Below are 12,163 nucleotides of genomic sequence, written 5' to 3'. Positions count from 1 at the left end.
TATTCTGTGCTGTTCATGTAAACATTTGACTAATGAATGGAAAATACTGCATTTGCCCAAGACATGAAAGTAATATATAAAAATTCCTATCGTATCTTGTTCCAACTAGTGTTCAAATGCAGTATTTTCTGTTTAAAATTTTGAACAGCACATGATATAGACTACTTACATTCATTTTTCCCCAAGCCCAATTCAGTGTAGATTTTTGACAGTATTCTATATTGAAAACTGCTGCAGTCCCTTTGTTAATTACATATGGGACCCACACCAGTTTCTACTTCACTCGGAAATCGAAACTGATGAGGTGATGCGGATATACTTGAAACAGGTCTATCTACTTTGTTAATGTGGTGCACAGCACATTTGCCATTTTCCTGTCCCATTATAAAGGCACAGGAAGCTTTGTTTATTCCCCTCTAGTTAATAAAAAAAAAATGAAAAGGAGATGTGAGAATTTTGCGTAGTGTTTGTCTTTAGCAACACAAGGATCCCCTGAATTATCCCTGAATCTATGGAGGGCAGAGGTAGCATGTTACCTGCAATGTTCCCAAGTCCCCCAGCATTAATGCTTGGCTAATAGCCAGAAGTATGCTGGATGAAAATTTGACCAATCAGCATATTATTTTGAATGCAATGGATCAATTTACTTATTTCTGATATCCAAATAACGTGGTATGTTTAAAGGTATTGCATTCTCTTTAAAGCGTTTGTTAACCCCAAAAAATAAATAAAGATCCAGTTCCTTTAACTGCTTGCCGCCCCCTCCCACTGTCAAATGACGGCGGGGCGGTGCAGCTCTTGTTCTGGGTCAATGTCATATTGCGGCCGCGCCGTGTCCTAGCCCCAATCTGTGTAAAGAGCCGGGTCCACGGATCTTTAACCATGTGATTGGCTGTGTAAACACGGAGATGCCGGTAATCGGCTCTCCTCGACTCACTGACAGAGTGTGAGGAGAGCAGAGCCGATCAGTGGCATCTCCTCACAGGGGGACATCTAGGGATGTAATCAGGGCACTGATCATCAGTGCCCTGATTACAATAAAGAAATAAAGTGTAACAATACAGTGCCCACTAATGGCAGCTTACAGTGCCCACCAATGCCCACAAGTGTCACAAATCAGTGCCCATTAGCCATGCCAGTTAGTGCTGGCAATCAGTGCCGCCTATCAGTGCTGCCCATCAATGCTGTCCATCAATGCCCATCAGTGTCTCCCATCAGTGCCACCCATGAATGCCCATCAGTGCCCATCTGTACCTCATATCCATGCTGCCTATCCGTGCTGCCTATCAGTGCCCATTGCCACCTAACAGTGCCCATCAGTGCCACATATCAGTGCCCATAAGTGCGGCATATTAGTGCCTCCTCATTGGTGCCGCCTCATCAATGACCCCCAGTTCAGCCTATCAGTGCCCATCGGTACCACCTCATCAGCGCACATCAGTGAAGGTGAAAAATTACTTAGTTGCAAAACTTACTGACAGAAAAAAAAGTTTAAAATCTTTATTTCCCCCAAATTTTTGGTCTTTTTTTTGTAAAAAAAAAAAAAAAACAGCAGTGATTAAATACCACCAAAAGAATGCTCTATTTGTGTGAAGAAAATGTGAAAAAAATGGGTACAGTGTAGCATGACCATGCAATTGTCAAAGTGTGACAGTTCTGAAAGCTGAAAAATGGCTTGGGCAGGAAGGGGGTGTTAGTGCCTGGTAGGCAAGTGGTTAAAGCATTTTATACAGCACAGTGCTTGTGCAGTGTAATCTGGCCCCCTCTATAACCTCAAATACCTGGCTGATCCTGCCAGTTTCTGCCCTCCCCTCTGTACGGTGACCACAGTATATCAGGGCTGCTAAGCCCTGGCACCGTGGTCAGCGTACATGCCTCCATCATCGGCAGCCCTGGTCTCTGCTATCCTGTGTCTCCCTCCACCCTCCTCCCCCCCTCCCCTCCCTCCCTGTCACCTCTGTGTCACAGCCTGCCCCTCCCCTCCTGTTGCATAAATAATTGTTAATGCTTTGCATAATTCTCTTGGTGTCATAAGCCTGTGTTCCCCTGTCCCTGTGTTTTATTTTAGAAAATGCTGTAAATACTGGATTTCAATACGCCGCTCAGCGATCAAGTGACCGGCCGACTCGCTCCTCCCGAGTGATGTTCACAGGATTTTCGGCCCCTCCCACTCTAGCTGTCAGACGGGGAGTAGAGAAAGCCACCCGGTCACGTGATTACTGAGCGGCGCATTGAAATGTGGTATTTACAGCATTTTTTTTTCTAAAACACAGAGACAAGGGGACACAGGCTTAGGAAACCAAGAGGATTATGCAAAGTCACAACAGTGGATAAACAACCACTTTAAAGTATAATAAAACCACAAACTTTTCTTTCAGTTTGGACAAAGTTGGGGGGGGGGGGACATCCTTTTCTTTCCATTTGTGCACAAATGGAGAGAAATTCTTTCACTTCCTGTCCTGTAGAAAATCGGGAGGTGAAATGAAATGGGCCCAGCAAAACTCTCTCATGGGAGCAAGTTTTATCAGTGGGAAAACTTTGCTACTATTCTATGGTGTAAGAAAACTGTCCAGACCCACTACTATAGACTCTGATCTTAACTATTTTGTTCCACCCACCAACCACTATGACACTACTGTGTCCCTGGAAAATTGTAGTGACCAGAGTGCCTTTAACACTGGAAAATCAGTTCTTTACATTATGAACAATAAGTTTCATACCTTAAAGTTTTTTCTTGAAAGCGAATACTGTTACGACACCACGCTTATTCTGTTTTATCACCTGTACTGCACAAGACAGTGAGGTTTATTTACAAAACTGGAGAATGCTAAATCTGGTGTGCTGTGTATGATAGCCAATCAGCTTCTAATGTCAGTCTGTTCAATTAAAATTAGGCAATATAACCTGGAAATTATTAGGTTTCTATGCAGAGCCACGCCAGATTTTGCACTCTCCAGTTTTAGGTAAGTAACCCCCACTGTATATATTGGCGTAGATTTGACCATACAAAACAAATCAAGTTTGTGATGCCTTGCCTTATGTAAATTGCTGCTGTGGATACTCTTAAATTACTTTTTTTTGTTATCTTTAGCAGTTTTAAACTCAGCTAATCTGTTTCTTCAAAATTTGTACTACCTTTCTTTTGACTCTTCTTTGCTCTGTAGGATAAATAAAACTGTTACTAAATTAAAATTCTATCCACCATAAAAAAGATTATGTGTAATATTTCAAGGTAGACTACAAACACTAAAAGATATATAATGCAGAAACATCTTTGAAATTATCAAAATACTCTGTGATTCCAATGGGTTACAAGGAGAAAAATGGTCAGGCATGCAAATGGTTAAAATATAATTCAAGGCTATGGTCATACAAAGTACAAGGTCACAAATAATACAGTATAATACTCCAATTTTTGGGGGGGGAACATTCTATCTCCCTGTACACACATTCGGACATCTGATTTTTTCCGTCTTTTGGCCCAAACTTGTCTTGCTTACACTCGGTCGCACAAAGTTGTTGGAAAATCCGATTATTCAGAACGTGGCGACGTAAACCACATACAACGGGACTATAAAGAGGGCAGTAGCCAATAGCTTTTGTCTCGTAAATTTATTCTGAGCAGGCATGGCACTTTGTCCATTGGAATCGTCTACACGCGATCGGAATTTAGATTTAGTTGTCGGAAAATTTTAGATCCAGCTCTGAAACTCTGTGTCGGAAATTCCGACGGAAAAAGGCAGATGGATCCCACACACGATCAGATTTTCTGACAACACGATCCGATCGCACATTTTCTGTCAGAAAGTCTGACCATGTGTACAGGGCATAAGACTAATTTTAGGAAATATTCATTCTATGTTCGAAATCATTTAATATTATACTGCAAAAAACAGTAATGATAAAAAACAGTAACAAAAGCATTTTATGTCTAATAATCCAGCTAGATCAATCACCTTTTTATTGAGTATGCAAAAGTCTTAACACAGCAGTGAGAATATATTGTGCTAGTGACAAAAAAGCAGAACACTTTGTTGCATTCCATTATATATACCTTGGTCACATCCTATTAGAGTACAGCTGTCTAGAAATACATTAAGCTAAATCCCATTTAACCTGGAAAACATGTTTTCAGTATTACCGCATGACCACAAATGGATATAACATACCTCAAAATGTTGATCTATAAGATCAAAATATTCTTGCAATGGAACTTGTCCAGAAAAGGAGCACGTGAAGTCTTTAATTCCTTGTTTCAGGAAATATTCCTCAAAACGCAAGATGAGCTCTTTTGTAATAAGCCATAGATCCTCAAATTGTTCACTCTGGATCCTATACCTCTCTAAAAAACAGAGACAGAAAATACATATATTTTAATAGTTAATGCACTGTAAATATGTTTTATTTTAAGAGTACACAGCACCCTTAGAGGGCTTTCACACTGCACCGCCCATAGCGTTGGTGGTAAAACTCTGCTATTTTTAGCGGCGTTTTACCGTCAGATTTGCGGTGCATTTCGGTCGCTAGCGAGCACTTTTACCCCCCACTAGCAGCCGAGTGTTTTTTGCCGGCGGTATTGCAGAGCTGCCCCATTGATTTCAATGGGGAGCAACGGTGGAGGAGCGGTAAACACACTGCTCCTTCACCGCTCCAAATAAGCTGCTGGCGTGACTTTTCCTGACGTCCTGCCAGCGCACTGCTCCAGTGTGAAAGCCCTCGGGCTTTCACACTGGAGACAATGGTGCAGCAGTTTGAGGGTGGATTGCAGGTGCTATTTCGAACGCTATAGCCCCTGCAAAATGCTCTTGGTGTGAAAGGGGTCTTAGGGCCAACCCTGGGCATACAGGGTTTGCTGACAAACACTCAATGCAAAGTTGCAGCTTCTAAGCCCTTGTACACACGGTCTGAGAATCCGTCGGAATGTGTCCTATCGGACCGTGTTGTCGGATAATCCGACTGTGTGTGGTATGCATCGGACTGATTCCTTCGGAATATCTGTCGGACCCAATTTTCCTACTTGTTGGAAATATTTCCCGACCAATTGGGCCGATCGGACATACTCCGATCATGTGTAAAGAATTTTGATCGGACCAAGTGCCACGCATGCTCAGATCAAATTCCTACATCAAAGCTATTGGCTACTAGCCTGAATGTAGTCCCATCGTAACGAAATGACGTCATCACGTTCTGAAAGATTGGATTTTTCGACAACTTTGTCCAACCGTGTGTATGCAACAGTTTCGGACAAGATCCGACGGACAAAATCCAACGGGCAAAATCCGACGGATTTGGTTGTCGAAATCTCCGACCGTGTGTACAGGGGCTTAAACAGTATGGTGATCATTAGAAATTCAATATAAACTATCTTAGAACTGAAGCTATAAAACATTTCTTTAGCCAATGGGCAAACCTCAGCCTTAAGTATCTGGGATTCAGGATCACCCCTAACCACGACAAACTTTATGAAGCTAACTCCTACCCCCTTAGCTAAAAATCCATGCATACCTCCAGCACCTGCAGTCGTTAACAACCACACGGTTAGGAGAAGCAATGCCTTCAAAATGACCACAAACATCATATCTGTTCCAGATGCTTTGCATTTATACTCCCTAGTCCTCCTTCTCAAATGTCTGCTCGGTAATTTTTAAATGAAATTTGGGACAACAAACCCTCCAGTATATGCTCATTTTTTTTACCTTTACTAAACATAACAAGTGTGTAAGCCCTCCCAATATGCAGTGCATCCAGAATGTATTCACAGTGCTTCACTTTTACACTTTTTTTATGTTACAGCGTTATTCCAAAACGGATTATTATTATTTTCCTCAAAATTGTACAAACACATTTTTTGCAGCTTTTTAGCCTAGGTTCACACTGGATTTAATGCGAGAACCAGAGTGATTCCAGTACCTGTTCTCACATTGCATCTCTAACACAGGCAGTTCACACTGCCTCCTGTGAACCACTGCGGGTGTCAATACAATGTTAATGACACCCCCAGATCACTTCACAGATCGCAGTGTGAACTGTGGATTCAGACAAGAATCAGATGGCATGGTTGAGAACACCCATGCCATCCGATTCCAGTGCGAGGAAAAAAAAGTTCCTGCACCTTTTTTGTGTGAATTCAATGCGAGTTCAGCCATACAAACTGTATGGCTGAACTCGCATTGCACAGACATCGCATGTGATCGGCACCGCAGTGTGGGTGTGGATCACATGCAATGTCTGTGTTCGCTACAGCGTGAACCTGGGCTCACAAGTGTTTTTTAAGTGTTTTAGAAGCGTATTACAAGCATTTTAAAGCTTCAGGTGTTTTGGTTTAGCCAATAGAAGGCACCAGGAGAGAAGAGGGAGAGTAAATTAAGGGTGAATAGCTGCTGTTTGAGCAGGAAACGAGCAACAAAATGCTTGTAAAATGCTCAAGTCAGGCATTTCTATTCAAGTCTATGGGGCCAAAAATGCTTGTAATTTCCCAAAAAGAAGCTTGTGTACTTTTTTGAGCGACAGGTGTTTTGCTTCAGGCGACAGAATGTTCAGATATGGACAGGGGCCATTTAAATGAATGTGATTTGGCTTGTTGAGTGTTTTAGAGCTACAAGCTTCAAGCAGAAAATTGCTCAGGTGTGAACGAGGCCTGAGAAAGAATGGAATTCTGGATGTTGAGCAGTGTTGCCAACCTACCAGATTGAAATTTACTGACACGACACCCAAAATTTCCTGGCACAGCCATGTTTTTACTGGCATTTCCGAAAGTTACAAAATCACAGTTTTAAGTGCAAATTTTAGTATTTCAGTTAAAAACAAGTACAATATGCAATTAGCAATGTGATTTAAGATAGATATTAAGGCAAAAAACATATTATTTTATTTTTGATATAGTAAGTAAGTAGCTCAGGGAAAGGATTCAGGAGGGCAAGAAATTAGAATAGAAAGGCACACACACACATGAAACTGACGCTTGGTCCCTTCAGTCCACTCCAGTCTAAACAACACTGGCAGTCCCACTCCCGACCTGCCCTACTCCTGTCCTGCAACCCGCACACCATGCTCTGGCCGCTCTGCTTGACTCCCTTGCACCATGACATCACATGACATGCTCGGGCACTGCCTCCACCGGAGCTCTCCGAACACATAGTAACAGGGTCTCGGATGGTCTCGGCCAGCTCTGGACCGAGCCGAACATCACAGCCATATTTTTTACTGGCAACTTTTTCCTTTTACTGGCATTTACTGGCAGGAGAAAATTGCCTGTTTTTTACTGGCTGCCAGGAAAAATACTGACGGTTGGCAACACTGATGTTGAGCATAGTCAGGCATAAGGAAAGGAGCATTACAATGCCCATGTGTGAATAGTGGCTTATCTTGCTATATTTGCAAACATGGCAAAGTTAACAAGCGTCTACTGCACCTGGGCATAAAAATGATAAGGAACATAAATATGACCTAAACATCTGAAGCTTTTTCAAGGGATGAAGTTGTGACGGAAATCAACAGCAGGAAAACAAGATACTTGTTTATTTCAGGTCAGGTCCCTGTGTAGTAAAAAGTATTTGATTCAATCATATAGCAGTTTCTTTGGGAGAATGAGACTATGGAGCGTGCTGCAGAAATTTGGCTTCAAGACTAAATACAGTGCCTTGCGAAAGTATTCGGCCCCCTTGAACTTTTCAACCTTTTGCCACATTTCAGGCTTCAAACATAAAGATATAAAATTTTAATTTTTTGTGAAGAATCACCAAGAAGTGGGACACAATTGTGAAGTGGAATGAAATCTATTGGATTTTTGAAACTTTTTTAACTAATAAAAAAATGAAAAGTGGGGCGTGCAAAATTATTCGGCCCCCTTGCGTTAATACTTTGTAGAGCCACCTTTTGCTGCGATTACAGCTGCAAGTCGCTTGGGGTATGTCTCTATCAGTTTTGCACATCGAGAGACTGAAATTCTTGCCTATTCTTCCTTGCAAAACAGCTCGAGCTCAGTGAGGTTGGATGGAGAGCGTTTGTGAACAGCAGTTTTCAGCTCTTTCCACAGATTCTCGATTGGATTCAGGTCTGGACTTTGACTTGGCCATTCTAACACCTGGATACGTTTATTTGTGAACCATTCCTTTGTAGATTTTGCTGTATGTTTGGGATCATTGTCTTGTTGGAAGATAAATCTCCGTCCCAGTTTCAGGTCTTTTGCAGATTCCAACAGGTTTTCATCCAGAATGGTCCTGTATTTGGCTGCATCCATCTTCCCCTCAATTTTAACCATCTTCCCTGTCCCTGCTGAAGAAAAGCAGGCCCAAACCATGATGCTGCCACCACCATGTTTGACAGTGGGGATGGTGTGTTGAGGGTGATGAGCTGTGTTGCTTTTACGCCAAACATATCATTTTGCATTGTGGGCAAAAAGTTCGATTTTGGTTTCATCTGACCAGAGCACCTTCTTCCACATGTTTGGTGTGTCTCCCAGGTGGCTTGTGGCAAACTTTACACAAGACTTTTTATGGATATCTTTGAGAAATGGCTTTCTTCTTGCCACTCTTCCATAAAGGCCAGATTTGTGCCGTGTACGACTGATTGTTGTCTTATGGACAGACTCTCCCACCTCAGCTGTAGTTCTCTGCAGTTCATCCAGAGTGATAATGGGCCTCTTGGCTGCATCTCTGATCAGTCTTCTCCTTGTCTGAGCTGAAAGTTTAGAGGGACGGCCAGGTCTTGGTAGATTTGCAGTGGTCTGATACTCCTTCCATTTCAAAATGATCACTTGCACAGTGCTCCTTGGGATGTTTAAAGGTTGGGAAATCTTTTTGTATCCAAATTCGGCTTTAAACTTCTCCACAACAGTATTACGGACCTGCCTGGTGTGTTCCTTGGTCTTCATGATGCTCTCTGCGCTTTCAACAGAACCCTGGGACTATCACAGAGCAGGTGCATTTATACAGAGACTTGATTACACACAGGTGGATTCTATTTATCACCATCAGTCATTTAGGACAACATTGGATCATTCAGAGATCCTCGCTGAACTTCTGGAGTGAGTTTGCTGCACTGAAAGTAAAGGGGGTCGAATAATTTTGCATGCACCACTTTTCAGTTTTTTATTTGCTAAAAAAGTTTAAATTATCCAATAGATTTCATTCCACTTCACAATTGTGTCCCACTTGTTGGTGATTCTTCACAAAAAAATAAAATTTTATATCTTTATGTTTGAAGCCTGAAATGTGGCAAAAGGTTGAAAAGTTCAAGGGGGCCGAAACCCACAGTTATTCTTATGCTTCAGTTTCATCATAGAAAAAAAGTGCAGGTGCTAGCATTAACAGCTGTCTTTGCAGAAACCATTATATGTCCTACCTGTTTTGATTGCTCAAATAAAATATGCAATTTGTGCATCAGTGAGTTTATTAATTATTTAAAAAACTGGTACAAATCTAATACATTTACCCTTCCATTAGTAATTATGTATATAGGCAGAATGCATTGCTTCAGTTCTACTATATTATGGCCAGTTAAGTTAAACAGGAGCTTAGACCAAAATTTCTGCCACTTATCCCTAGATTTATGGGATTTAAACAAATACAGTATTTGTCTTGCAAGGTACATTAATATATAATTTACAGTGTTTGTATTCTACTTCCTGAATATACTTCAGTAAACTGTACTGTATAATGTATTATATATTGTGGAAGATGAACATTTAAAGTGAAATTGAACTCCAAAAACTAAAAACCGCTGACAGGTAGAGTTTTAATGACAGAGGGGACCCTATTGGTCTCTTCTGTCATAATTGCTTCACCCTACCCGTTAGCGGTAATTTACACTGAACCACACACACAAAGCTCTCCGTACATTTACAGGGAGTGATGTCATCATGTCCCAGCCATTCAACCAACTCAACAGGCTGAACCCAGAAGGAAGGGAACAATGCTGGAGCACACTCTTTGACAAGCAAGCCTGCCATAATGTGCTAATATATTGTGCATACTACACATTAAGGCATACATCCACCGGGGGCCCACTTATTTAAAAAGGAAAAGAAAAAGAGAAATAGCATAGTTTAATTCCACTTTAAATATAGTGGGAAAAAAACACGATACAAATGTTATAATGTTATAAATTGAGTTGCAGTTCAGAGAGTTAAATAAGTACTTGATTCCCAAGCAAAACATGACTTAGCACTTGGTGGAGAAATCCTTGTTGGCAAGCACAGGTAAGACATTTCTTTAAGTTGGTTACCAGGTTTGCACACATCCCAGGAGGGATTCTGGTCCACTGTTCTTTACAGATCTTCTCTAAATCCTTAAGGTTTCTTGGCTATCACTTGGCAACTCAGTTTCAGCTCCCTCCATACATTTTCTGTAGGATTAAGGTCCGGAGACTGGCTAGGCCAATCTATGACCTTAATGTGCTTCTTTTTGAGCCACTCCTTTGTTGCCCTGGTTAATGTTTTGGGTTATTGTCATGCTGGAAGACCCATTCACGACCCACCTTCAGTGTTCTGGCTGAGGGAAGAAGGTTTTCATCCAAGATTTTACAATACATGGCCCTGTCCATTGGCCTCTCAATGCGGTAAAAGCAGCCTGTACCTTTAGCAGAGAAACAGCCCCAAAGCATAATGTCTCCACCTCTGTGCTTGACTGTAGGGATGGTGTTGTTAGAGTCATAATCAGCGTTTTTCTTCTTCCAAACACAGCGAGTCGAGTTAATGCCAAAGAGTTTAATTTAGGTCTCATCTAACCATAGCACTTTCTCCCAATTATTCTCTGAATCATTTAATGGTTACTGGCACACTTCAGATGGGCCTGTACATGTGCCTTCCTGAGGAGGGGGACCCTACGGGCACTGCAGGATTTCCATCCATGGCAGCATATTGTATTACCAATGGTTTGTTTGGTGACTGTGGTCCCTGCTTTGAGATCATTCACAAGCTGCTCCTGTGTAGTTCTGGGCTGATCCCTCACTTTTCTCATGATCATGCTTGCATGGAGCTCCAGACCAAGGGCAATTGATGGTTATTTTGTGTTTCTTCTATTTGCGAATAATCCCTCCAACAGTTGTCCACTTCTCACCAAGCTTCTTGCTGATGGTCTTGTAGCCCATTACAGCCTTGTGCAGGTCTACAATCTTGTCCCTGGTGTCCGTTGATAGCTCTTTGGTCTTGCCCATGATGGTGAAGTTTGAATGGAAGAAAGGTATTCTGTGGACAGGTGTCTTTTTATACACATAACAAGTTGTCATTAGGAGCACCATCTTAAATTCACAGGACTAATATGTGTACAATATGAGCACATACTGTAGCCAGTCTGTGGGAGCAAGAATTGTTGTTGGTTGGTAGAGGACCAAATACTTCTTTTACTCACTGAACTGTAACTCAGTGTATAACATTTGCATCATGTGTTTTTCGAGATTTTTGGTTGATATTCTGTCTTTATCATTTAAAATACATGATAACAATTGTAGACTCTTCATTTCTGTGTAAGTGGGCAAACTTACAAAATCTGCAGGGGATCAAATAATTATTTTTGCCCACTGTAACTGGCTTTGTTTCTCACTATAGCTCTGCTTTAGTACACAAAACACTGCACTCACGTGATGTTTTAGAAGCAAGTAGTGTGACCTTGTGCCCAGCAAGCAACTGGAATCCTAAAACACTGATCTGGTCATCTTCTGTACGCTCTATAAAATCTGAAAATAAAGTAATCTGTGTGATTAAAAGCCTTAACACAAAAACAGCAATTCCAAGGAACAAATGAAAGAAATTAATGAATTGATAGTGCTGTTTAGGAAAACACCATAATTGTGCTTTGAGAAAGCCTACTTTACAGTATAACACCAGGCCGTAGCGCCTCTAATGCTGGGCAGAGACTGTCCGCGGTGCAGTAGCCCGAGCAGAGAGATGACATAATTTCTCATTGCCCACACTGCTGTTCCACCATTACATACAGGGCCACAAAGGCTGCTCTACATAGAGGTGCAGGTGGCCAATGAGGGAGAGAGAATGACATCATCACTTACGGCCCCCCCTCGCTATAAGTGGGACAGTACCTTCCAACCCATGTGCACAGCTAGCTTTACCCACGATGTGCGCTGAGAGACTGTTAGTACAGTGCACTCTGCACTGCTGGGGTTTGTGTGTGTGTGTGTGTGTGGGGGGGGGGGGGGGGGGCTTGATTTT

At 41.9% G+C, this 12,163-nt stretch overlaps 1 protein-coding gene across 4 annotated transcripts in view; it reads right to left on the bottom strand.

Moving 5' to 3' along the window:
- Window positions 1-12,163, bottom strand: part of BBS9 (Bardet-Biedl syndrome 9) — a 572,212-nt gene that overhangs the window by 273,422 nt on the left and 286,627 nt on the right. For all 4 annotated transcript variants that reach the window (XM_077491619.1, XM_077491622.1, XM_077491621.1 and 1 more), the window contains 2 exons: window positions 11,578-11,673; window positions 4,170-4,342 (listed from right to left, as the gene is read on the bottom strand). In XM_077491619.1, coding sequence (XP_077347745.1) covers window positions 4,170-4,342; window positions 11,578-11,673 — 269 coding nt within the window. The remainder of the gene's footprint in view (window positions 1-4,169; window positions 4,343-11,577; window positions 11,674-12,163) is intronic.

Source organism: Lithobates pipiens, unplaced genomic scaffold (assembly GCF_037356315.1).
Source record: "Lithobates pipiens isolate NorthernLeopardFrog02 unplaced genomic scaffold, aLitPip1_a1.2 Scaffold_19, whole genome shotgun sequence".
Taxonomy (NCBI): domain Eukaryota; kingdom Metazoa; phylum Chordata; class Amphibia; order Anura; family Ranidae; genus Lithobates; species Lithobates pipiens.
The sequence above is the reverse complement of the archived record's forward strand: the minus strand, read 5'-3'. Positions and strand labels throughout refer to the sequence as shown.